Raw genomic sequence first — 24,843 nt, 5'->3', positions numbered from 1 at the left:
GCTATGAGCTGAGGGCCAGGAGGTGGTGGGCTGGCTGCTGAGTGCAGCAGGGCCCGACCCCTGTATGGGAGTGCGCCAGGGTAGAGGAGGCCGTGATGTGCTTTCTGCACCTTCTGCACTGGACCCACCTTTGCTGCCGCCCAGGCCCAGTCCTGGGATTGGTGTGAGGTGGGCCAGGCTGTAGGACTCTCCAAGATTCTGAGACAAATCCAGTGTGCAGCCATGTGGAGAACCATGGCTGCAGAGTGTGCTCCTTCTCTAAGGAAGAAGTCAGTCATTATTAATAGTAGAAAAAGAGCAGAGGGGAGGGCAGAGCTTAGGGCCTTGGCATCTGAGAAAGGAAAGGTGGATAAAGACTAAGTCAGCGGCTCCGTATGAGCCACCAGTGCTCCCTGTGCTGCCCCACCCTGATGCGGAGGGTCTGGTGGCAGCACCCATTCACCTGTGCGAGGGCCTGCACACACGAGACTGCTCCTCCAGACCTGGGGCTGGGGAAAGGGTACTTACCACACGGGTGGTTCAGAGGCTGGTGGATTAACTTTCAGAGGAAACGTGACTCCCAGAGTCAGCTGTGGCCTGAGTCTGCTGTTGCAGTTGCTCATCCCCCCAGCACTGCCTTTTTCACGGCGGGTGTGTGTGTGTGTGTGTGTGTGTGTGCGCATGTGCATGTGCCTCCCTTGTACCAGCAAGTGCTTTGAAAGCATTTGGTTTGCACACGGGCCTTTCACCATGAGAATGGTGAGACGACGTTGATTTTCCTCCGTTTGTGACAGATTATGTGAGGTGCTCAACCTTGATCCAAGACAAGTCCTGATTGCAGAAGTGATCTTCACTAACATTGGAGGAGCTGCCACTGCCATCGGAGACCCACCAAATGTCATTATTGTTTCCAACCAGGAGTTGAGGAAGATGGTATGTGCCAGGGTACTGGGGTTGCTTCCAGTGAATGCAGACCTCAGCCCACTTAGCACTCTGTCCAACGTGGACACCTCTACTAGAAATCAAGGTCCTCTGTGCTGCCTCTTCATAGTAAGTGCTATTGGTCACCCAAGAGTGGGATGGTAGGTTTTGATCCTCCAACCTAGAGTTAGCTGGCTTAGAGTGACTACATTCTCGTTCTGATAAATTTTTAAAGAAATGATTAGATAACACAATATATTTAGTCATAGCATATTACATTAATTATATTAATAAGAACTGAGGTTTCTTCCAACTAACATTAAGGACAAAATGACCTATCCCCTTGCCCTGGAGAAAGAGGATTCCCTTCTCAGCTGTGGTAGATAAATTTACCGATGATGAATTGAAAATTTATTTTTTAAGGGTCAGAAAATGAATGTTTTTCGAAATTCTTTGAAAGTTCCTATAAATATTAATATAAAATTTCTTTGTACACTATAATGAAGACAAAGTGTTAGAGAGTGCAAATGCTATTTTACATAAAATTAGAACTATATCGTTAATTTTCATTTACCATTCTTCGGTCATTAGAATTTTCTCAATCTCTCTTTTCTGAGGTTTCATTAAAAAATGCTTCCAAATTGGTGTTATTTATTCTAGGTCATATGTTACTGTGTGTGTATGTTTGTGAAGTGTGTCAGCATGTTTAGTGGGAATGCTGTCTTTCATGAAAATACTTAAACCTTTGAAAATTCATGGCTATCTGGTATTGATGGCCCCTTCATGGAACCACCATGTTCTAGAGATTCTGGGTGTAACGTGGATGCTTTGGTGAGACTGTTGAAACTTGACACTCCCTGGTTACTCTGGGAAGCCGCCGGGCAGCACCTCACCAGTCTTGCTGAGTGAGCTGAGTTGTTATGCAGCCACGATCTTATCACCCTGGAGCATATTAGATGGTAGCAGGGCCTCGTGATCTATTCTAGGGCACCCATCACTCAGGATGGACCTCATGTATAGGAAAGAACTTTTTTTAGTAAAAATTTCTATTATTATTTTTATTCCACAATAATACATTTATCATAGAACTCATAAATTTCATACACACACACACACACACACACACACTAAAAAGTATTATAATTCCACCAACCAGAGACAAATCTTCTTAATATTTTGGTGCAAATAGTATCCCAGAATGTTTCCACGCAGGTATGTATGAATGAAAAAGATAGCACAGCTTATGCTTCTGGCCCAGATGGGGTGACAGAGCCTGGATTTGCCTGGGGACAGCCAAACAAACAAAACCAAAAAAACCCAAACCAAAACCAGACAAAATACATGGAACAATAGTAATCAAGACAGTGGTCACTAGGCAAAAAGGAAGGTGATCCCTGCAAGATGGGAAACAAATGAGGTAAGCGCTATGATTGCTCTAGCTCACTGCTTTGAGGGAGTTTTAGGATGTGGTGCAGAGAGAACAATTCAGAGGGAGCTCACTGGACTCCCTGAGTTGAGGAGAAGGAGCTGAGAGTCTGGGGAGGCCAAGGCAGCTAGAGTTTGCAAGACAGTGCCAGAGAGGACACAGCTGACCAAAGAGAGAACCACAGAAATCTTTAGGGGCTCCCCTTCAAGTATTCAACAGAGTGTTCAGATCAGAGCATGCATGTGAGGAAACTACCTGAGACAAAGGGAAGAACAACCCAAAAAGACTACCAGGAAGAATGCACAGGGACAGGAATAATGGCTATTCCTGCCAGGCAGACTGGAACTTCTTAATTCATGGGCATTGGATAGAAGGGTCTTATCTCAGTAGTGAGGAGAGGGGTGATTAGCTCTGGACTGAACACTGCTCCTGTTACACCTAATCTTAAAATCAAGAGGCCCCAAAGAATCAAACCATTTCTAACTGCATCCCAGAACAAACCTCAAGAATATTTGTAGGAATACAAAAATATTCAGCAACACACAAGGTAAAATTTGCAAATTCTGGTATCTGATCAACAATTACCAGGCATGGAAAGAAGCAAAAAATATAATCTATGACAGGATAATATGAACTACTGGAAACCAACCTAGAACAGACACAGGTGTTATAATTAGACTAGGACATTAAAACCATTACTGCATTACAGATATTCATTAAGTAACAACATTAAAAATATTTTAAAAGGTCCATATCAAGCTTCTAGAGATGAAAACTATAATGTCTGAGATCTGAGATAGAAAATACTTATTGGGATTAATGGCAGATTAGATATCGCAGAGGAAAAGATTAGCGAACTTGAAGACGTAGATCTAAAATGAAATGGAGTGAAAAGATGATAACAAAGAATGAAAAGCATTAGTGAGCTGTGGGAAAACTTCAAGTGGCCTAATATAAATGTAATTCTAGTCTTCGAAGGAGAGGGGAGAACAGAAAAAGGCACCTGAGAAAGAAATGTCCTTAAATTTCAAATTTTATGAGTGGTATAAACCCAGATTTAAGAAGTTCAATAAAACCAGAGCACAAGAAACATGAAGAACACTACACTAAGTCATGTCATAATCAAGTTGTTTGAGAGCAATGATAAACAGAAAAAATCTTAAAACTGTCAAAGAAAAGATGTGCTACATGCAAGGGAACAAAGATAAGGATGACAATATATTTCTCCTCAGAAACAATGCAAGTGTGAAGATAATGGAGCAACATCTTTAAAGTACTGAAAAAAACCTGTCAACTCAGGATACTACACTCAGTGAAAATATCTTTTCCTTATATACAAAAATAGACTTTTCCTGATATATAAAAGCTAAAAGAATTAATAACAGACCCACATAGTAAGACATACTAAAGGAAGTCCTTGAGGAAGAAGAAAAATGACATCACGTGGAAACATGGATCTTCCCAAAGGAACAAAGAGTACTAGAAAGGGTGACTACGAGTGAGTTCACATAATCTTCTTCTTATTTAAATCACTTTAAGAGATAATTGTTTAAACAAAATAATACTGTAGTAAGGGTTTATAACATATAAGTAGGATGTATATCCCAATTAAAAAGCAAGGATTGTCAGATTGAACTAACAAGCCTCATTCAACTACAGATGCTCCTTGACTTACAATGGGGGTACTCCAGATAAACCCATCATAAGTTGAAAATATCTTAAGTCAAAAATGTGTTTAATATACGTAACCTACTAAACATCACAGCTTAGTTTAGCCTACCTTAAATGTGCTCAGAACACTTTCATTAACCTACAGTTAGGCAAAATCATCTAACACAAAACCTATTTTATAGTAAAGTTTTAAAAATATCATGTCATTTATTGAATACATTATATCAAAGTTGTGACAGTTTTGCACCATTGTGAAGTTGAAAAATTGTTAAGTTGTAGCATTGTAAGTTGAGGACTGTCTATATATGATTCTTACAAGACATATACTTAAAATATAAAGACACAAATAGGTTAAAAGTAAAGGAATGGCCAGAGACTCATCAGAAGAAAGCTAGAGTGGCTATAGTAATGTCTAACAAAGTAGACTTCAGAGTAAAGAATATTACCAGGATTAAAGAACATTTCACAATGGTAAAGGGGTAAATTCATAAAGAGGACAGAGCAGTAACATTTATGCGACTAATGACAGAGCTTCAAAAATGGATGAAACTTAAACTGATAGTACTGAGCAACAGATAAATCCTTAATTATAGTTGGAGAGTTTTGTACACTTCTCACAATATTGATAGAACAAGTAGACAGAAAATCAGCAAGGATATAGAAAACATTATCAACTAACATGACCTAATTGACATTGATAGAAAACTCTACCTAGCAATGGAAGAATGTATATTTTTTCCAAGTACACACAAAACATTGACTAAAATGATTTTAGGCCATAAGAAAAATCTCAGTAAATTTAAAAAAATTCAAGTAATACAAACTATTTTCTCTGACCACAGTTGAATTAAATTAGAAATTAATAACCAGGATATTTGGAAAATCTTGAAATAACTGGAAACTAAACAACACACTTCTTTTTTTTTTTTTTTTTTTTTTTGAGACAGAGTCTTGCTCTGTTGCCCGGGCTAGAGTGAGTGCCATGGCGTCAGCGTAGCTCACAGCAACCTCAAACTCCTGGGCTCAAGCAATCCTTCTGCCTCAGCCTCCCGAGTAGCTGGGACTACAGGCATGCGCCACCATGCCCGGCTCATTTTTTCTATATATATTTTTAGTTGTCCATATAATTTCTTTCTATTTTTAGTAGAGACGGGGTCTCGCTCTTGCTCAGGCTAGTCTCGAACTCCTGACCTCCAGCGATCCACCCGCCTCGGCCTCCCAGAGTGCTAGGATTACAGGCGTGAGCCACCACGCCCGGCCAACAACACACTTCTAAATAATCCAAGGGTCAAGGAAGAAAGTGAAACTGAAATTATAAAGTATTTTTGTATTAATCAGCTTGGGCTGCCATAACAAAATAGAATAGACTGTGTGGCTTAAACAGTAGCAATTTATTTCTTATAGTTCTGGAGGATGGGAGGTCCAAGATCAAGGTACCAGTTGATTTCATTCCTTGGTGAGGCCCTCTTCCAGGCTTGCAGATGGCCACCCTGTCACTATGCCCTCATCTGGCAGGCAGCAGAGAGGAAGAAGAAGAGAGGAAGCTCTCTGGTGTCTCTTCCTATAAGGGCATTAATCCAAGCATGAAGACCCCACCCTCATGGCCTCATCTAAACCCAATCACCTCCCAAAGACCCCATCTCCAAATACTATCACACTGTGGGGTAGGGCTTCAACACAGGAATTTTTGGGGACAGAATTCAGTTCAGAGAAATTTTAAACTGAATTGTGGTGAAAACAGAATATACCAAAATTTGTGGGATTCCTCTAAAGCAGGAGTCAGCAAACTTCTTAAAAGGCCATATAGTTAATTTTATAGGCATGTGGGCCATATGGTCTCTGTTGCAAGTACACAACTCTACCACTATATCATGAAAACAGCCACAGACAACACATAAATGAATGGGCATTGGCTGTATTCCAGCCTGCAAGTGGCAGTTTGCTGGTCCCTGCTCTAAAAAGCAGTATTTAGAGGGAAATTTATGCTATGCCACTAAACACCTATATTAGAAAAGAACTATCTCAAATCCATGATCTCAGCTTCCATCCTAGGGAATTAGAAAGAGAAGAGTAGATTAAATTAGAAGTAAGCAGAAGAGAGAAAATTATACAGACCAGAGCGGTGAACAGAACAACAGAGAAAATCAATGAAAGCAAAAGTTGGTTCCTTGAGAAGGTCAGTAATATTGATAAACCTCTGGCCAAGCTGATTAATAAAAGAGAAGATACAAATTACCAATATCAAGAAGAATGCTTACATTACTACAGAGCATACAAACATTAAAAACATTCTTAGGAAATATTATGAACAACTCCATTAATAAATTTGACAACTTAGATAAAATGGGCAATTTTCTTGAGAGACACTATTAATCTTCACTCAAGAAAAACTAGGTAACCCAAATAGTCCTATATCTATTAAAGAAATCAAATTTGTAGGTAAAAACCTTCCCACAAAGAACAGAACAAAACATAAACAAAAAGCTCAGCTAAAACAGCTTCTTTGGTGAATTCTGCCAAATATTTAAGGAAGAAATAATGCCATAATACCAATTCTATACAGAGCTTTGCAGTAAATTAGAGAGAATACATCCCAACTCATTCTATGAGGCTCTGATATCTAAACCAGACAAAACAAGTATAAGAAAAGGAAACTACAGATATTTCTTACGAACACAGGTTGAATTTTTTAAAAAAAATTAGCAAATCTAATTTAACAGTATGTAAAATAGATAATACGTTATAATGAAGAAGAATTGATCTAGGAATGGAAGATTGCTATAATATTTGAAATATCAATGTAATTTACTATTCTAACAAACTAAATGAGAAAACCATATGATCCTATCAATAGATGCAGAACAAGATATTTGGCAAAATCCAACATCTATTACTGATAAAATCTCTCAATAAACTAGGAAGAGAAGAGAACTTCATCATGCTGATAAAGAACATTTATGAAAAACCTATGGCTAGCATAATACTTAATTGTGAAAAACCAAGTGATTTACCCCTAAGATCAGAAACAAGGCAAGGATGTCTGTTCTCACCACATCTATTCAACATTATATTGTGGGCTGTAGCTTGTGCAATAATGCAAGAAAAGAAACACAAGGAATTGATATTGGTGAGGAAGAATTAAAAGTCTTATATGCAAATGACACAATTTCCTATGTAGAAAATCTGATGCAATTTATAAAAGAGCTGGTAAAAATGGTAAATTTGGCAAGGTTGCAGAATACAAGATCAATATACAAAAATCAATGGTTTTCTATATTTGGAAATGAATAGTTAGAAATGGAAATAAAACTGTCATTTAGAATAGCATCAATACATAAAATACTTTTGGGAAAATCTGACCAAACATACTGAAAACTATAAAATATCACAGAGAGTAATTAAAGAAGACCCCAGTAAATTGAGAGATATACCATGTTTATGGGTCAGAAGATGAAATATTAAGATACCGATTCTCTAAAAATTTATAAATTCATGCAATCCCCATCAAAACAATACAGGGTTTTTTTGTTCATAGAAATTGACAAGCTGATTCTAAAATTTATATAGAAATTCAAAGTGTCCAGAATGGCCAACACCAAACAAACTGAAAGAGGTATGATGACCTGATACCAAGTTTTATTATAAAGCTACAATAACCAAGGCAGTGTGGTATTGCAGTCAAGATAGACAAATAGATAAATGGAACAAAGGAGGGAGTGCAGATGTAGAACCCCACAGATATAAATAACTGATTTTTGACACAGGTGCAAAGCCAACTCAGTGGAGAAAGGATAGCGTTTTCCACAAATGGTCCTCGAACAAATGAATATCGACACCTCTCACTATATCCAAAATGGACTCAAATTGGATCATAGACATAAATGTAAAACCTAAAACTTTAAATTTTTAATGGAAAACATAAGTTGCAGTAGAATAGGTAAAGAAATAGTTCAAGTGAGGGTGTGGCTATTTTATTTCATTAAACTGGTTTTAGAACTTGGCTTTTAAATTGTTATTTTTCTCTTCTTTTTTCTTCTTTTTATGACAACATTTAATGGATGCTGCAACAGCTTAACTGCCCCTGACTGGCACCATTTTAGTATTAATGTAAAAGGCTAGGCATGGTATTTTTCTTGGATACAAATTGAGGTAACTCGGCATCATTTTAAGCCTGCCCTTACAGGACTAGTTCTCAGTGCTCTGAACTGAAGTGGGATGTGATCCAAGACAGGTCCTGGGTCTCTATCAAGCCATGTAGAAAGCTGAAGGCTAAGAGCAGGTCTGTTAGACCATTCCCACAGTCCTACATGGCATACCGGCATGCTGTTATAAGATATCTAGATTTTAAATGTGATGGTAGGAGAGAAAGGTGAGGTTTTTGCAAAAATACTCAGAGAGCCCTGGAGATGAGTGCCATCTCTGGTCATGCTCAGTTAAGACTTGTTACATAGCTTTGTGACAAAGTGAAATCCTCTGGGGACATGGCCTTAGCTCCAAACTTACTTTACCAAGGATGGCATTCCTTGTCTTCCACTTAATGACTTTCCCTGAATTTTTGGGTTAAACTGTATCTTTCGGAAAGGTATCTAATGAATGGCCTTCTGTGGATAATCAAAAGTGACTTTTAATTCATTTTATAGTAGTTTGGAGATAAGGGGATACTTCTCCATATGGAGGCAAAAATGAACTCATAGTTCCAGGGGCAGTGTCTTCTGCAGATACTAATTTATAAAGCTGCATTATCAATAATGACAGCATAGCCATACATTTGCATCACATGATGGGCACATTTATTCTGCTTTATTTGGCTGTTTGTCAATGAACTCAAATGGGAAGAAACATGAAATAAAATTTAAGTCTGAAATTCTTTAAAATATTCATAAAGAAAATTAATATATAACTCAGGAATAATAAATCAGTACTAGAGTTTGGAACAGTAAAAAGTCATCTGGAAATTATCCACATTCTATGAGAATTAGGCAGAAATTATAAAGTTGTGAGGAAAGTTCTTTCCACCTGCCATTACCACACCATCCTCCCTTCTCCCAAGTCTCTTGGGATGACTCCGTTGGTGGGATTTTCAGCACTGAATAGGTTGGTGGGGAAGACCTCCACTATCCACCACGTGGACAACGACTTACTCTCCACTCACCAGGCGTCCCTGGGGTGAGCATGAATCCGCATAGCTGTTGGACCCCACGTGCGACATTCCACTACCTTCATCCCCAACAGGCAGACGGGGAGATAGTCCTCCTCTAATGGCTACATTTGTTCCTTTCTGCCTATTCTGGAGAGACTCTCAGTGGTGAGCAAACTATTCATCTTTTAAACACTTGAAAAGTCTCTTGAGGGGAGCGTGTCCCGCGTTTCTGAGTAGCACCTTACAGCTTAGAATCGTCTTTTCCAACATGTCCCGTGCATTGTGCCACTGGTCGCTCTTCATGCACTTTTCCCATCATGCCTGTGTGCTGTGCATGATGGGACATTCTTCATGCTTCCCCTACCCAGTGCTGTGCTCGCTGGGATATTCTTCACGCTTTCCCGCTGTGCGTGCTGGGTCGTTCTTTACGCTTTCCGGTCATGCCGTGCATGCTGGGACATATGGGTGGCTGCTTATCCGCCACCATTTTTCTCCATTTCATCAGCTGACAACTTTGACGGTCGCACTGGCTTCTGGTTCCCGTTCTGCCTCTGTAAAACCAGTCTTAAGTCTCCTTTGCAGGTTTTCTGCTTCCGCCCATCTATTCAATACCCGTAGCCTCAGCCTTCTTTGTTTTTGGCCCCCTTTCCTCTCGGTGGGCGTTCTCTAATAGAGCTCTTCCCCGCCATGGCTTGCTCGAGTCCTGCATGCCGGAATCTCCCACTTCTGTGTTTCTGCCGAAGGCTTTTAACTCCCTCAAATCCATATGTGCCAGCACCCCTCCACAGCATGCTTGACGGCCCCCTTTTACGTATAACCCAGGGGTTCACAACCTGTGGTGAGTTGTATATTTCCTTATATAGTACAATGTAATAATAATAATAGAAATAAAGTGCACAATAAATATAATGCACTTGAATCACCACAAAACCATCCCTCTTCCCGTCCGTTGAAAAACTGCCTTCCATCAAAATGGTCCCTGGTGCCAAAAAGTTTGGGGACCACTGTTATAACCCACACCCCTCCTTCCTGCCTGACATCACATCCATTCCTGCTGAGGTCCTCTTCTTACTGGGTTTCTAGACAGGAGTCTATTTTCAAATCACAGCATGTGTATTTTACTAAAACATCAATAGATTCAGCTAAGCACTTCATAAGAATTTGAGTTTTTCACTTAGAAGAATTCAAGAAACCATTTTGGCTAGAACCATCCCCTTACAACCTAATGGACTATTTTGACTTGTCACAGAGCTAGGCTGAAAGTGTTGTTCCTAGAAAATGATATTGGTGGGCCAGGAGTTCCTCAGCTACATCTCCCCATAAATATATGTAGTTTATGAAGCTAGGAATCTTCCAATCTGATGGGGAGGCCCTCTTTTGGTTGTTTACATGCCTCAACATTTGGCCACTTAATCTCTCAAATGAGGACATTGTGGAAAATTAAGAAGAGTGGCAGTGTTGACTCAAAACCAAAACAATACAAAGCAAGACTTACAGGCTGCAGTGAGCAATGATTGTGCCACTGTACTCCACCCTGAGTGACAGAGCAAGACCCTGTCTCAAAAAAAAAAAAAAAAAAAAAAGCCTTAGAAGGTCAAAATAGAAGCAGCTCCCTACAAGAAGAAAAGGCTGCTTTTAAGCACTGTTTTGATGCAAGTGGGATAGTGGGTGGTTTTATTACTGAGAACATTAAAGAGAAGAGTCTAGGAAATTATAGAGGCATGTAAAAGCAGCAGGGGGGCCCAAATACATGAACCTAATAAGCGTAGTGAAAACATTTGCATCCTACTGTACACTGCATCTGCCTGTATTTTTTCTTAAAATCACTTTGTATTTTTCCAGTCTGCACTGTTCTTATTTAATAAATCCACCTGTTACAACTCTAATAGCAACCACATACTTCCACTAAGTGCTGTGTTGTTTTACTGTGGATGCACTCCAGAACCTTCTTAGTCCTTTTTTTTTTTTTTTTTTTTTAAATCTTCTCATCACTTTCTTCTTAAATTGCCTCACCATTTCTAATGGAGCAAAACTGTGTGTTCCAATGGGACTCAGAATTCCTCAGGATACAGATACTTCTGCCTTTGTGGGCAATTTCATCTAAGAAATATTGACAATTACATTTCATGACCCAGTTGGTATACAGACAAATAATATTACATTTTAAACCCTTTTCTTTGGACCCCAAAGTTGTTTTTTTTTTCCTTCTGATTTTAGAGGAAATTAAAACATTTTCATAAGACCCTAAAAGTATTGTGGACCTTTTCCTGACACATATCTGGGGTATGAATTCTATAGATAAACACAAAGTTCAAGGTAATACCCTTATTGAAGAACTAGCTGAAAAATGGTGAATTCTAATATATGGCCATTCAAAGCATTTCATTAGCCCCACTCTTTGTAGGTTTCCCTGCCATCTGTTTATGAATGAGGTGACATAGCTCCATCTGTTGTTTAAAAGGCTATTTTCAAGGACAACCATTGAATGTGTAGATAACTACAAGCGATTAAGAATTTCAGATTATTGTACATTGGCAAGCCCTAAACTTTGACACATATTTATTGATAATGGCTTCTTGTTGTGTTGTGTCTTTAGCAATGTTGTAAGTGGTTTTAGATCTTTTATTGAAGAGGCACAAAGAAACCAATTTTAGTAAGCAACAATTAATATAGTTTAAATCACTCCTTCTAACCTTCTTGGGGTCCTCTACTTGTGTAAGAGCTTCCCTGAGGCAGACCTGGACTGCCCACGCTGTGAGATCATACCACCTCACGTCTGTGGTCCTTCCCTTCCACCCTGGGCCCCCCATGGTTGTGCATTATCACTGTGCCTCTGAGCCCGCTTTATGGCACCAGTGTTTTATGAACACTACAAAAAAGACCTTGAGTTCTCACCGATGGCCAGCTTCATGAGGACAGGGACCTTGTCTGTCCTGCTGGGAGCTCAGGAGATGCTGCATATATTTGCTGAAGGTATAAAAGCACAAAGTAAATGAAAGAACCAAACCAACTAATGATGGTTCTGACTTATTCCTGGACAGATTAACTCCGTGAGGATTTGACTCAACAATAAAGACACCCTGCACAACTGACCTTGGCACATGGCACCACAGCAGGCACAGGAAGCATGTGGGGGAGGAGTGGGCTCCTGCCGGGGCCCCTGCAGCTGGTCTTGACACTCTGGGGGGCCATAGTCATGATGGCCACTGGGTGCCTTGCACAGAACTGTGCTGTCCAGCTGTGAGGATGCACTTTTAGGATGTCAGGGACTTAAGTGTTTAAAAAATCCAATTTACTTTTAAATAGGTGGATATTGTCACACAGTTTAGTGTTTTGACCCCTCAGTCTTTTGTCACCTGATCGTGGAGAAACAGGTCAGTCCAGTGGTGAGGGTAGACCCAGCCAAGGCTGGAATCAGATGTGATAGTCTGTTTTTGTTTCCTTCTAACACGTCTTGTCATTCTTGTGACAATTGCTGGTTTGACATGAAACAAGCCTTAAACTTTTTTACAATCATGATGTTCATCATGAAGCCCATGTTCTTCCTTGCACTTCGTGCTGGGCTCCAGGACCTCCACCTGAGGTCCCCACAAGCCCTGATGTGCCCCTCCCCTGCTGGGCTGGCCTGCCCCGGCTGCTGACTTGGGGAGCTGCCGCCAGTGCAGAGGAGAGGTCTGTCTCATTCTGTTTCCCCTTTTCTTCTTCCAGGGCCTGGATTTTGCAGGATTCACAGCACACATGTTCCTGGGGATTGGCCTTGTCCTCCTGGTCTCCTTTCCTCTCCTCAGACTCCTCTACTGGAACAAAAAGCTCTATAACAAGGAGCCCAGTGACATTGTTGGTGAGTGCAGCTACCTTCTTATATAGCCTTAGATTTCATTACCATATATTTTTTCTCAGGGCAAGTTCCTACAAACAGGTGGCAGGTGTTATCACATATACAAAAGTGTGTGTCATTGGGATGTTGCATGCTCAGTGTCAGTGACTGTCCACACCTTCCTCCTGTACACAGTGTGTCTTCATAGGGCTTTTTTTTTTTTTTTTTTTTTGAGACAGAGTCTCTCTCTGTTGCCCAGGCTACAGTGAGTGCCGTGGCGTCAGCCTAGCTCACAGCAACCTCAAACTCCTGAGCTCAAGGGATCCTCCTGTCTCAGCCTCCCGAGTAGCTGGGACTACAGGCATGCGCCACTATGCCCGGCTAATTTTTTCTATATATATATTTTTAGCTGTCCATATAATTTCTTTCTATTTTTAGTAGAGATGGGGTCTCGCTCTTGCTCAGGCTGGTCTCGAACTCCTGAGCTCAAACGATCCGCCCACCTCGGCCTCCCAGAGTGCTAGGATTACAGGCGTGAGCCACCGCGCCCGGCCTTCATAGGGCTTTAAAATTCATGAGCTGTGCCTCTGTAGTTTCCTGTAAAGGGTAATGTGGTAAAATGTTGGAAGTAATGGCTGCCACATACAACTCACATGTCATGACACCCTAAAGCCACATGCATGCATCTAGAGTTGGTGCTCAATAGTAAATCCCAGTTCGAGTGTTAAGTGTGATTGAAGATGTGGCAGCGTGATCCAGCACAGGGGCTGGAGTGCCATATCCGTGAGGCACCTGCTACCTGGAAGGGGGACTGTGGCATCTTAGTGCTTTGTGTTTTCCTTCCTTAAAAATTTTAGTAGACATTTTACTGAAAAGGTTACTTATTTGAATGTATTAGGAACAAAAAATAATTTGAGAAACAGCCAGCCTCTCTGTGGTGAGGTCCAGAATGTGGATGCTGTGTAGGTTGCCTGGGTAACAGAGGCATCAGGCCGGCTGATGAAGCCGCTTCTCTTCCTGGGGGATTTTGGAGACATGGTTTGCTCATGTCCTCAGAGCTCTTAGATTTGTGCATTTCTCTCTCAGCCTGTATTGTTCTCCTGGCCTGTGTTTTACAGGACCTCAGTTTCTTTGTCCTTAATAGGATAACCAGACCCCCTTTCCATGTGAACAGCTGGAGGTCTGGGCGTGGTCTCGCGGGCACTCCATTTCCTCAGATGGTGACCGTCCAAGGCACATCTGCCTTCCTTTCATGTGTGACTTTCCTATGATTCAGAATTTGAGTATTTTTGTTCCTGATAGGAAACCATTGTCTTGCATACCTTCTCAAGATTCACCTGTTAAAACAAGCTTATTCTTGGGAAAATCTAGTCACCTTACCAGGGAAATGAGATGATAAGCAGAAACTGCTATTAAATACTTTAGGCAGCGTTTTAATGACCAGATGCACAAAAATTGGAGTGACCTTATGGATATAGAAATGTGGTACTTAAAGCACAGTCAAGCAACAAGACATTCCTGGCTGGCCCCGGGACCAAGCCCCTAGTGAAGGTGCTGCAAATGCAGGACAAGCACCAGGCTTCCTGTTCGCAGCAGTTCCCAGGGAAGCGAGTGGGCACCGGCATTGCCTCACCAAGCAGCCATTGCGGGTGGCTGGCAGGAAGTGGGGCAAAGGCGAAGGGGCTGGGGCTGAATGGAACAGCCCTGGCAGCAGGGCCCTGAAAGGTTCCTGCTGGGACAGGGCCAGCCAGGTAGCATTGGTGAATTCATTTGGAGGAAGCATTGGTGATCCCTCATGTTTGGTGGTCTGCTAAGCAGGGATTGTGCCTTTCTTGAGAAAGTAAGAGTCCCAGCTCCTGCTGCCCTCCTGCTACTTTATAACGGAGGGGACGGTTGGAAGTGGTCTCATTCCTTCCCTGTTTTGAAGAAAAATCTAATCAATGTTTGTCTTTTTAAAGAGTAACAGTTAGATATTTCTGGCAATAAGATGGCTTGATCCGTTTTTATCATTGGCCAGTATATTAGTTTGCTAGGGCTGCTGTAACAGGGTACCACAAACTGGGGGGCTTAAACAACAGAAATTGATTTCCTCACAGCTCTGGAGGCTGGAGGTCTGAGATCGAGGTGTCAGCAGGGTTGGTTCCTTCTCCGGACTGTGAGGGAAGGATCTGCACCAGGCTGCTCTCCTTGGCTTGCAGATGGCTGTATTCGTGTTCACATGGCATTCTCCCTGTCTGTGTGTCTGCGTCTAAATTCTCCCACCCCCCCTTTTTTTATTTAGCAGAGTTTCCCTCTGTTGCCTGGGCTAGAGTGCAGGGGTATCATTGTAGCTCACAGCAACCTCAAACTCCTGGGCTCAAGTGATCCTCCTGCCTCAGCCTCCTGAGTAGCTGGGATGACAGGTATGCCCTGCCTTAAATTTCCCTTTTTTATAAGGACATCAGTCATATTGGATGAGGGCCCACACTAAGGGCCATTTTAATTAATCACCCTTTTAAAGACCCCCTTCTCCAATTCTAGTCACATTGTGAAGTGTTGGGGGTTAGGGCTTCAACATAGGAATTTTTTTGGGGGGGGGAGGCACAATTCAATCCATAACAACCAGTTAGAGGTGTCCAGAATGTTTTATAATCAAGTAGCGTATGTAAAGTAAGGTAAACTAACACATGGGCTTAGCTTACTAGTGGGAAGGATGGAAGCGGTGAAGCGTGCAGGAGAATGGCACCATGGTGCCATGGTGGATGCTCATTCTGTCCTTTCAGGCTGTGTGTGCACAGCTGTGCCTCAGTGGGGAGCTTAACAGTTACCCTGTGCAATGATGCCACCCCCTCCCCAGCCTCCTGGTGATCAGAATGACCCGGCACAGTTGTCATATATGCACATCACCAGGCCTGCCCCCAGGAATTCTGTGTTGTTAGTAAGCTCTCCTGGAGAGTCTTATCTGGAGATGAATTTGGGATACACGGATTTAGAAGTACAGAAAATAAATAAATCCGTATACTCTATTCCTCACTGTTACTGAGAAGGAACAGAGGAAAGCTTAGAGGGAAGTGGGGAAGGAGGGCTGGGAGTGGATGAGCCTGCTGGTGCTGGAATCTTACCGCAATGCCAAGACAGGCTCTGAATCAATCCAGAACGGGCTGTGTGGAGTCAGGAGACCGCTCTGGGCCACTGTTGGGCATTGGGGTCTCACGTTTGGGATGCTCGGTAAAACTAGATTCCCAAGCTCTAGCCCAGAGATTTGGGTTTAGCAGGTCTATGGCATTGTACAGAGCATTGTCAGAACAGGCTTGGTCCTGCTGCATTGAAAAAGTAACCCTGAAATCTCAGTGACTTAAAAACCATGTTTTCTTTCTCAGGTTGGTTTTGTGCCCATCGTGGGCTGGCAGGGGCCCTAATCATCAGCCGTTCTCAGATGCTGGTTGCCAAGGCAGAGGATAGGGCAGGTTCACTCTGCCATCAAGTGACACAGGCAGGCCCTGCCCAGTTGCAAGGGGCCAGGATGGACCAGCCTGCTAGTGCTCAGAATGGGACAGAACATGTCTTATTCAGTGAAAAACACAAATAACCTCCAGAGTCTGCCCCTCTAGTCACCAAATAGTCAGCTAATGCTGCTGCTTGCTAATACTTTGTATGGAATTTTTATATCTGTGTACATTAGGGATATTGTTGTGTAGTTTCCTTTCTTATAATGTCTTTTTTTCTTGTCTTCATAGGATAAATGCAGCAGTATTAATATTTCCTCATCTTCAATTTTTTTGGAAGAGTTTATATAGAATTGCTATTACTTTTTCCTTAAATGTTTTCTAGGACATTTAAAGGCCTGGATATTTTTGTGGGAAGGTTTTTAACTACAAATTCATGTTCCTTCGTGTGTGTATATATTCAGGTTATCTCTTTCTCCTTGAGTGATTACTGGCAATTTATGTCTTTCAAGACATTTGTTTATTTAATCTAAGTTGTTGAATGTATTGTTATAAAGTTGTTCATAATATTCTTTCATTACCCTTTTAATGGATCTAAAATTTTTGATAATATTAGCTCTCTTATTCCTGATGTTGATAGTTTGCGTCTTTTTTTTTTTTTAATTAGTCTGGCTAGAGGTTTATCAATTTTATTGATCTCAAAGAACTATTTATAGCTTTCGCTTATATGATTTTTCTATATGGCTTTTTTCCTCTTTTAATAAAATTGGCTGAGCATGGTGGCTCATGCCTGTAATCCTATCATTGTGGGAGGCTGAGGTGGGAGGATTGCTTGAGGTCAGGAATTCAAGACCAGCCTGAGCAAGAGCAAGACCCTGTCTCTACTAAAAATAGAAAAATTAGCGAGGCATCATGACACACACCTATATTCACAGCTACTTGGGAGGCTGAGGCAAGAAGATTGTTTGAGCCTAGGCATTTGAGGTTGCTATGAGCTACGGTGATGCCACTGTACTCTACTGAGGGTGACAGAGCGAGACTCTGTCTCAAAAATAAATAAATTTTAACATATCTATATTATTTATTTTCCTCTGCTTACTTTGGGCTTATTTTTCTTTTACTGGTTTCTTAAACTGGAGGCTAAGGTTATTGATTTTATATGTATCTTTTTTTAATATAGGCATTTAGTTCTTTAAATTTCCTTCTAAACACTGCTAGGCTTTCAGCAATTTTTATACGTTTTATTGTATAATTATTTATATAATATTTTATGATATAATTTCTCTTTTGATTTCTTCTTTGATCCTTGGATAATTTAGATGTGTCATTTACTCTCCAAATATTTGGGGATTTTGCAGTTACCTAATTTAATTCCACTGTGCTAAGAGAATATGCTTTATAAATCTTGAATCCTTTTAAATTTATTGAGATTTATTTTATGGCTATAGAATGTGGTCTATCTTTGTAAACATTCTGTGCCACTAGAAAAGAATATGTATCTGCTGTTGGGTGGAGTGCTCAATTATGTCAGTTATGGTAGATTAAGTCAGGTTGGCTGGTAATGCTATTCAAGTATTCTATATTCTTGCTGATTTTATGCCTACTTGTTCTGGCAATTATTGAGACATGGATACAGAAGTCTCTGACTGTGATTGTGGATTTGTCTGTTTCCCTTTGTAATTCTATTATTTTTGCTTTATATACTTTGAAATTCTGTTATGAGGGCACATAAACATTTTGTATTATTACTTCATCTTGATAAATTAAGATCTTTGTTATTACAAAACAGGTGTTTCCTATCCTTGGTGATATTCTTTGCTCTGAAATCTATTTTGTTGTTAATATAGCAATTCCAGCTTTCTTGACTAGAGTTAGTGTGATATAACTTTTTGCATCATTTTACTTTTAACCAATTTGTGTCTTTATATTTAAGGTACACAGTCACATATAGTTGAGTTTTGCTTTTTTATCCAGTCTGATAATCTCTTAGTTGTTGTGTTTAGACTATTTATGTACTGTTTAATGTAATTAGTGATGTGGTTGAATTTAAGTGTGTCATCATATTATTGTTTTATATTTGTGCTTTCTCATTTTATTCCCCTTTCCTTCATTTTATGCCTTCTTTTGAATTAATTGAGTATTTAAATATATTTTATATTATATTTTCTTTTGGGTGTAATTTTTTGGCTGTAATTCTGTTTTTAGATTTTAGTGATGATTATACCACTAACTGTGAGTGATATTACACCACATAACACATAGTGTAAAAACTTAACACTAAAGTATAATTCCACTTCTTTCCTCCTGGCCTGGACTTCTTCCCTGAGATTCTTAACCCTGAGCTAACTCCTCTGAGCTTCCCTAGCTTCCCTGGCAGCCACTACCTCCTGGGAGAGAGCATATCCCACATGGCACTGTCTTTGCCTATTTGAAATATGTATATGGCAACCCCAAGTAATACTGTTGGAGGTTGATTGAGAGGCTGAGGAAGATAGGGGCTGATAGGTGCAAAATGAGATATCTGATGATGTCATCTGGTCAGAGGCCAGAGTGGCAAAAGCACAGAGTTGAAATTTGTATGGCAGGATCAGAGCTCACAATGGTATTGGTCATTTGAGGATATTGGGTCTTCCCTGAAGATCTTTGAGATCTTTGCTTTTATTCTTCAGGCCATAGGGAACCACTGGATGTTTGAAAGAAGGAATTTATCTATCTATCTACCTACCTACATAGCTACCTATATCTCATCTAGGAAATGTTAGATCTAAGAAGATGACAGATAGATAGATGGATAGATATGTAGATAAATAGAACAAGTGGTGTTTGGTGATTAACCAGGGGTGGATTGGTAGGAAGTGACTCTGTTAAAGGTTATTAAGGAGCAAATGTGAAGGGATGAGGCCTGGATAAGCTGGTGACGTAGGGCAGGAACCAGCAGACAAGATAAGAACTGTGCCAGCATATTCTGACCTGCACCTGTGGCTCACACTGCCCCAGCTTTGTTTGTTTATGATGTATCTTATATCTCTTTCTAGCTTGTTGGAGGCCCGAACTATAACTTGCCAATAAATTTTTCTCCTTTGGCATCTAGCATGGTATCTGACACCTATCACATGCCCAATAATGTAAATGTCGAAATGTAGAGAGAATGACATTGATGAGACCAAAGTGACATTTCAATCTCATGTACCTGGAGGAGCAATGATGTCATATAAGACTAAGAAAGCACGGGCAGAGAGCTTTGTGGGATGGAGCTAAAGTGTTCAGCTGTGCAGTTGCAGTACAGGGTTCAGAGGGAACTATTGAGTAGCCAATTGGGACTGTGGTCTTACAGCTTGGCAGAGCAGGCAGGGTGGGAAATGACAGAGGGGATGTGAAGGAACCTGGGAACTGATGGGTGAGCATGTTTGGGCAAACTGAGCTCTGGGTGAAGAAAGTGAGCTCCCTTCTGGGAAAAGCCCTTTCCAATAAAATTCCTTCATAATTCATATATTTCATTCCACAACTAGGAAAATAAAAGCGCACTACCTGAGCATTAATGCACGGGTTGAACTGAGCAGAGCAGCTCTTCCTTCTTGATTTGATGGGTTAGAAGGTAGGCAGGCTCTAGATGTGCTTGAAGGTGGCTGAGGTTGCCTCTGGAGAGGACACACCTGCAGAAAGGAGCCCAGGGACCTGGAAGGTCAGCTTCACCAGTGCGGTGTTGGTTTCCAGTCTCTTCCAAACACAAAGACGTGGAGAGAATCCCAGCCTGAACCTGTGGGCTGGCACTGGAGCTGAACCTCCTTAAACTCTTTAAAGCTGATCAGCTACTTTGGAAAGTGGCCCTCCACTGTTACATCTTTAAAGAATGGCTGGAAGGTCTCTGTTAGTTTATGGATGGGTTTTTAATGATACCTTTTATGTAATGAGGTTTAGAGCATTGGATGAAATACTGGCCCTGTCTGACCTTAACATTGAAGCTGTTCCACCTGAACAAACATATCAAAGCTAGCACTGTTTCTCGTCCTGACATGGTGCTTTTGTGTTCAAAGATTCAGAGAGAGAGTTCATCGGTTTTTCTTCCCCTCTTCCTCCTCCTCTTCCCCCTTCTTTTTATGTTATGGTGACCTCATAGGTGGTTTAATGAGGTGTGAGACTTTTCAAAGGGGAGTTATGGATCTGTTTCTCTGAAGAGGCCTTTGAGTTATACCCAAGTTCCTTTTATTTTATTAATAGTGAGCTACAAAGTATCAATATGTACTGAATGAAAACGTATTATGAATCCTAGTTCTAAAGGGTTTTCATCTTCCTAAGGCTGAAGCGTTAGAGAAAACCACATGCTAACTGAAATAGATTTAGTGCTCCTATACTCTGCCTGTTCCCTCTGTCCTGAGCCCTGGCAGGCTTCACTTACAGCCTGCGTCTCTGCCTGGCTCAGCCTTGCTGTCGCAGTGGGTCTACAACACTGTGGGTGATTAGAGGGGCCTCGAAAGGTGGTGTTTTCCCTTTTCACGGCCCCATGATGTTCATGCTGCCTCCCAGGTCTCTGGGTCACTACCATGCCTGGCCTCTGGCCTGGGCTGCTTGTCAAGTGCACTGGCCCATGCTTGAACGGCTTTGGTCTTTTAATTCCGTCTTTAATTGTTGTGACATGTAGTGTGGTGCGTGGCACATAAGGGGTGGTTTATGAAAATATTATGCCTTCTTTTATTCTTTTAATGGATATTTTGAGACACTTATATGGTGTTTTTAATGGTAAAATGAAGGTTAAATGTAAGCTTTTATGAAATATTTTAATATCTTAAGAGGCAATACATTGACACATCATTTCTCTCTATTCTTCTCTATTAGAAGTGTCTGATAGGTGGAAATTTTGCTCATCCTGTTGATTTCAGCATTTCATCAGGTGTCTACTTCTGTGGCCCCCACCTCCTGTCAGATCAGCAGCAGCATTAGATTCTCACAGAAGCGCAAACCCTACTGTAAACTGCGCATATGAGGGATCTAGGTTGTGTGCTCCTTATGAGAACCTAATGCCTGATGATGCTGAGGCAGTGATGCTAGTGCTGGGGAGCAGCTGCAAATACAGATTATGATTAGCAGAGAGGTTTAACTGCACAGAGACCATAATAAATCAGTTGCTTGCAGAGTCATATCAAAGCCCTATCAGTGAGTAGCAAGTGACAATTAAGCTGCATCTGGTGGCAGGCTCTATAGTGGCAAGTGAGTTGATGTACTTCAATTGTACAGCTGCATCTGGTGGCAGGCTTTAAGTCAGACTCTGACACTTATTTTAGTCCGCATGTGCCCTGCCCATTATTTTATTTACCACTTCTGTCTGCACCTTTTCCCCACACTGCGCACTTGTCTCAGTCACAGTTTTGGTAAGCCCACAAGCTAATCCTAGCAAAAAAAAGTGAACAAACGTCATTGGAGAGCTTCTTTGAAAAGGGGGAAAGGCCCAATGATGAGACGGCAGAAGACTCTAAGACTGCCAACAAAATGAAAGCTGCATTTAAAAGAAAATATCAAGAGTCCTACATAAATTACGGGTTCGTTGAAACAGGGGGTTCACATTCTCCAAGCCCACTTTGTATGTGTGGCAACTGGCTATCCAACAAAGCCATGAAAGCTTCAAAACTGCTTTGCCACATGGAGACCAAGCACCCTGCATCGAAAGTCAAGCCTTTGGAGTTTTTCAAAAGGAAAAAACGTGAACACCAAGAACAGAAGCAATTATTGAAGGCCACCACTTCATCAAATGTGTCTGCACTGAGAGCACCCTTCTTAGTAGCTAACTGCATTGCTAAAGCTAAGAAGCCCTTTACTATTGGTGAAGAGTTGATCCTGCCTGCTGCTAAGGACATCTGTCGTGAACTTTTAGGAGAGGCTGCAGTTCAGAAGGTGGCACGTGTTCCTCTTTTGGCTAGCACCGTAACTAGATGAATTGATGAAATAGCAGAGGATATTGGGGCACAATTGTTAGAGAGGATTAGTGAGTCACTGTGGTACACACTCCAGGTTGACAAGTCTACCAATGTTGACAACAAGGCAACAGTGCTTGTTTTTGTGTGATATATTTTTCGGGGGGATGTGCATGAGGATGTGTTATGTGCACTTTTGTTGCCAACCAATACCACAGCTGCAGAACTATTCAAGTCTTTGAATGACACATATCAGGAAAACTGAATTGGCCATTTTGTGTCAGTATATTCATGGACAGAGTGGCTGCCGTGACTGGACAGCTTTCTTGTTTCGCTACTTGGATCAAGGGAGTCACTTCTGAATGTGAGTCTACGCACTGTGTCATCCATAATGCTGGCTAGCCTAAAAACGTCACCTGAACAAAACAGCGTTTTGCAGGATGTGATTAAAATTATCAACCACATTAAAGTACATGCCCTTAACTCATGTCTGTTTGCGCAGTTCTGTGAGGAGATGGACACTGAGCACACACATATTCTGTTATATGCAGAAGTGAGGTGGCTTTCTAAGGTAGATTGCTGGCCAGAGTTTTTGAGTTATGAGAGCCACTCCAGAGATTTCTTTTAGAAGAATAGTCACCACTGACAGCACGTTTCAGTGACTCAGAACGGGTCACAAAACTTGCTTACTTGTGTGACATATTCAACCTGCTCAACAAACTCAATTTGTCACTTCAGGGGAGAGCAACTGTGTTCAAGTCAGCAGATAAAGTGGCTGCATTCAAAGCAAAACTGGAATTATTGGGGCAATGAGTGAACATTGGGATTTTTGACATGTTTCAAACATTAGCAGAGATTTTGAAAGAGATTGAGCCAGGGCCTTCTTTCTCCCAGCTGGTGCATGACCACCTATCTCAGCTTTCAAAAGAGTTTGAGCATTACTTCCCAACCACAAAAGACTCCTGAACTGGGAAGAAATGGATCCTCAACCCATTTGTGAATAAGCCAGGTGAATCGACTTTGTCCATGCTAGAAAATCTCACCGAAATGCTTGAGATCACAAATGATGGTGGCCTCAAAAGTATGTTTGAGACAACTTCAAATCTCCATACATTCTGGATTACAGTCGAGGAGGAATATCCTCAGATTGCCACAAAAGCACTGAAAAGCCTGCTTCCATTTCCAACATCCTACGTTTGTGAAACAGGGTTTTCTGCAGTGACGGCAATCAAAATGAGATTACAGAATAGACTGGACATAAGCAACACACTTCGGGTGTCACTGTCTCCCATCACCCCCAAATGGGACTGTCTACTTGCAGGAAAACAAGCTCAGGGCTCTCACTGATTCTGCATTATGGTGAGTTGTATAATTATTTCATTATATATTACAATGCAATAATCACAGAAACAAAGTGCACAATAAATGTAATGTGCTTGAATCATCCTGAAACCATCCCCGCTGCCCGCACCCCACCCCCCAACTTCTGCAACCCTGGTCCGTGGAAAAATTGTCTTCCATGAAACTGGTTCCTGGTGCCAAAAAGGTTGGGGACTTTTGGTCTACCTCTCTCTCTCCTGTGTCGCAGACTGGAGCTCAGCGTGGCGTGGTTGGAAGGGAGGGCTTCTCCGTCTCCAGCCTCTTACCAAATGCCCTACTGGAGAGCCCTGAACACCACCTCCTCACTTGTATTTCTGATTTTCGTTAGATCTGCTCCTGAAATTTCTCAGAGATTGGGGAATGCCTGGATTTTGACTGAAGGTGGAACTGAACTACTTCCTGCAAGTGGGGGGACGGTTTTGGGGTGCTAGCTTTGATGTGTTTGTTCAAGAAATGAATTTATTCTTGACTCAAAGAGTTGAAATTGTGTTACTTTGCTTCCATGGTAACTTTTAAGTGTCAGCTTTGTCATTTGGTTCTATTACAATCACTCATGCGCCATGGCTGTGGGTGACTGTGGGCTACTTGCACATCAAGGGTGTGTGTCTGCCATGTTGGGTGTGTGGTGAACAGAGGGGTCTGTCGCTGATGTCTGTCATGGGAGACTCAAGCGTCACCTTCCTTTCTCCGTAGAGCTGAAGCACGAGATCCATGTCTGGCGCCTGACCGCTCAGCGCATCAGCCCGGCCAGTCGCGAGGAGACAGCCGTGCGTGGCCTGCTGCTGGGGAAGGTGCTGGCGCTGGAGCACCTGCTCAACCGAAGGCTGCGCACCTTCCACAGGTACCAAGTGGGGTCCTGCTCAGACCATGCTCGATTCCCAGCAGCGGTTCTCATCTCTAGCGGTTGTGCTTACTGGTGGGATTGCATGAACAACCTATTCCACTACCACCCCAGTGATGTCCAGATGTCACACAGTGCACAAAAGAAGTGAGTTAAAATTGCTGCTCTTCAGAGCATCCCATGGTACTGCAAAATAATGACACTAGCTGCATACTAATGAGTTATTTTCAGATGTCACAGACTGTGCTAAGCCTCTTCTGGTGTATTTTAGCTAACTCTCACTTAGCTCTGCAGGGTGTATGCTGGTATTAGACGAGTTTAAGGACAAAAAACAGAG

The 24,843-nt window shown here is 41.6% G+C and overlaps 1 protein-coding gene across 2 annotated transcripts in view; it reads left to right on the top strand.

The window, feature by feature from the left end:
- OCA2 (OCA2 melanosomal transmembrane protein) overlaps positions 1-24,843 on the top strand; it is a 200,529-nt gene that overhangs the window by 61,174 nt on the left and 114,512 nt on the right. For both annotated transcript variants that reach the window (XM_069465829.1, XM_069465830.1), the window contains 3 exons: positions 774-912; positions 12,846-12,978; positions 24,359-24,506. In XM_069465829.1, coding sequence (XP_069321930.1) covers positions 774-912; positions 12,846-12,978; positions 24,359-24,506 — 420 coding nt within the window. The remainder of the gene's footprint in view (positions 1-773; positions 913-12,845; positions 12,979-24,358; positions 24,507-24,843) is intronic.

The sequence above is a fragment of the Eulemur rufifrons genome, chromosome 3 (genome assembly GCF_041146395.1).
Source record: "Eulemur rufifrons isolate Redbay chromosome 3, OSU_ERuf_1, whole genome shotgun sequence".
Taxonomy (NCBI): Eukaryota; Metazoa; Chordata; class Mammalia; order Primates; family Lemuridae; genus Eulemur; species Eulemur rufifrons.
The sequence above is the reverse complement of the archived record's forward strand: the minus strand, read 5'-3'. Positions and strand labels throughout refer to the sequence as shown.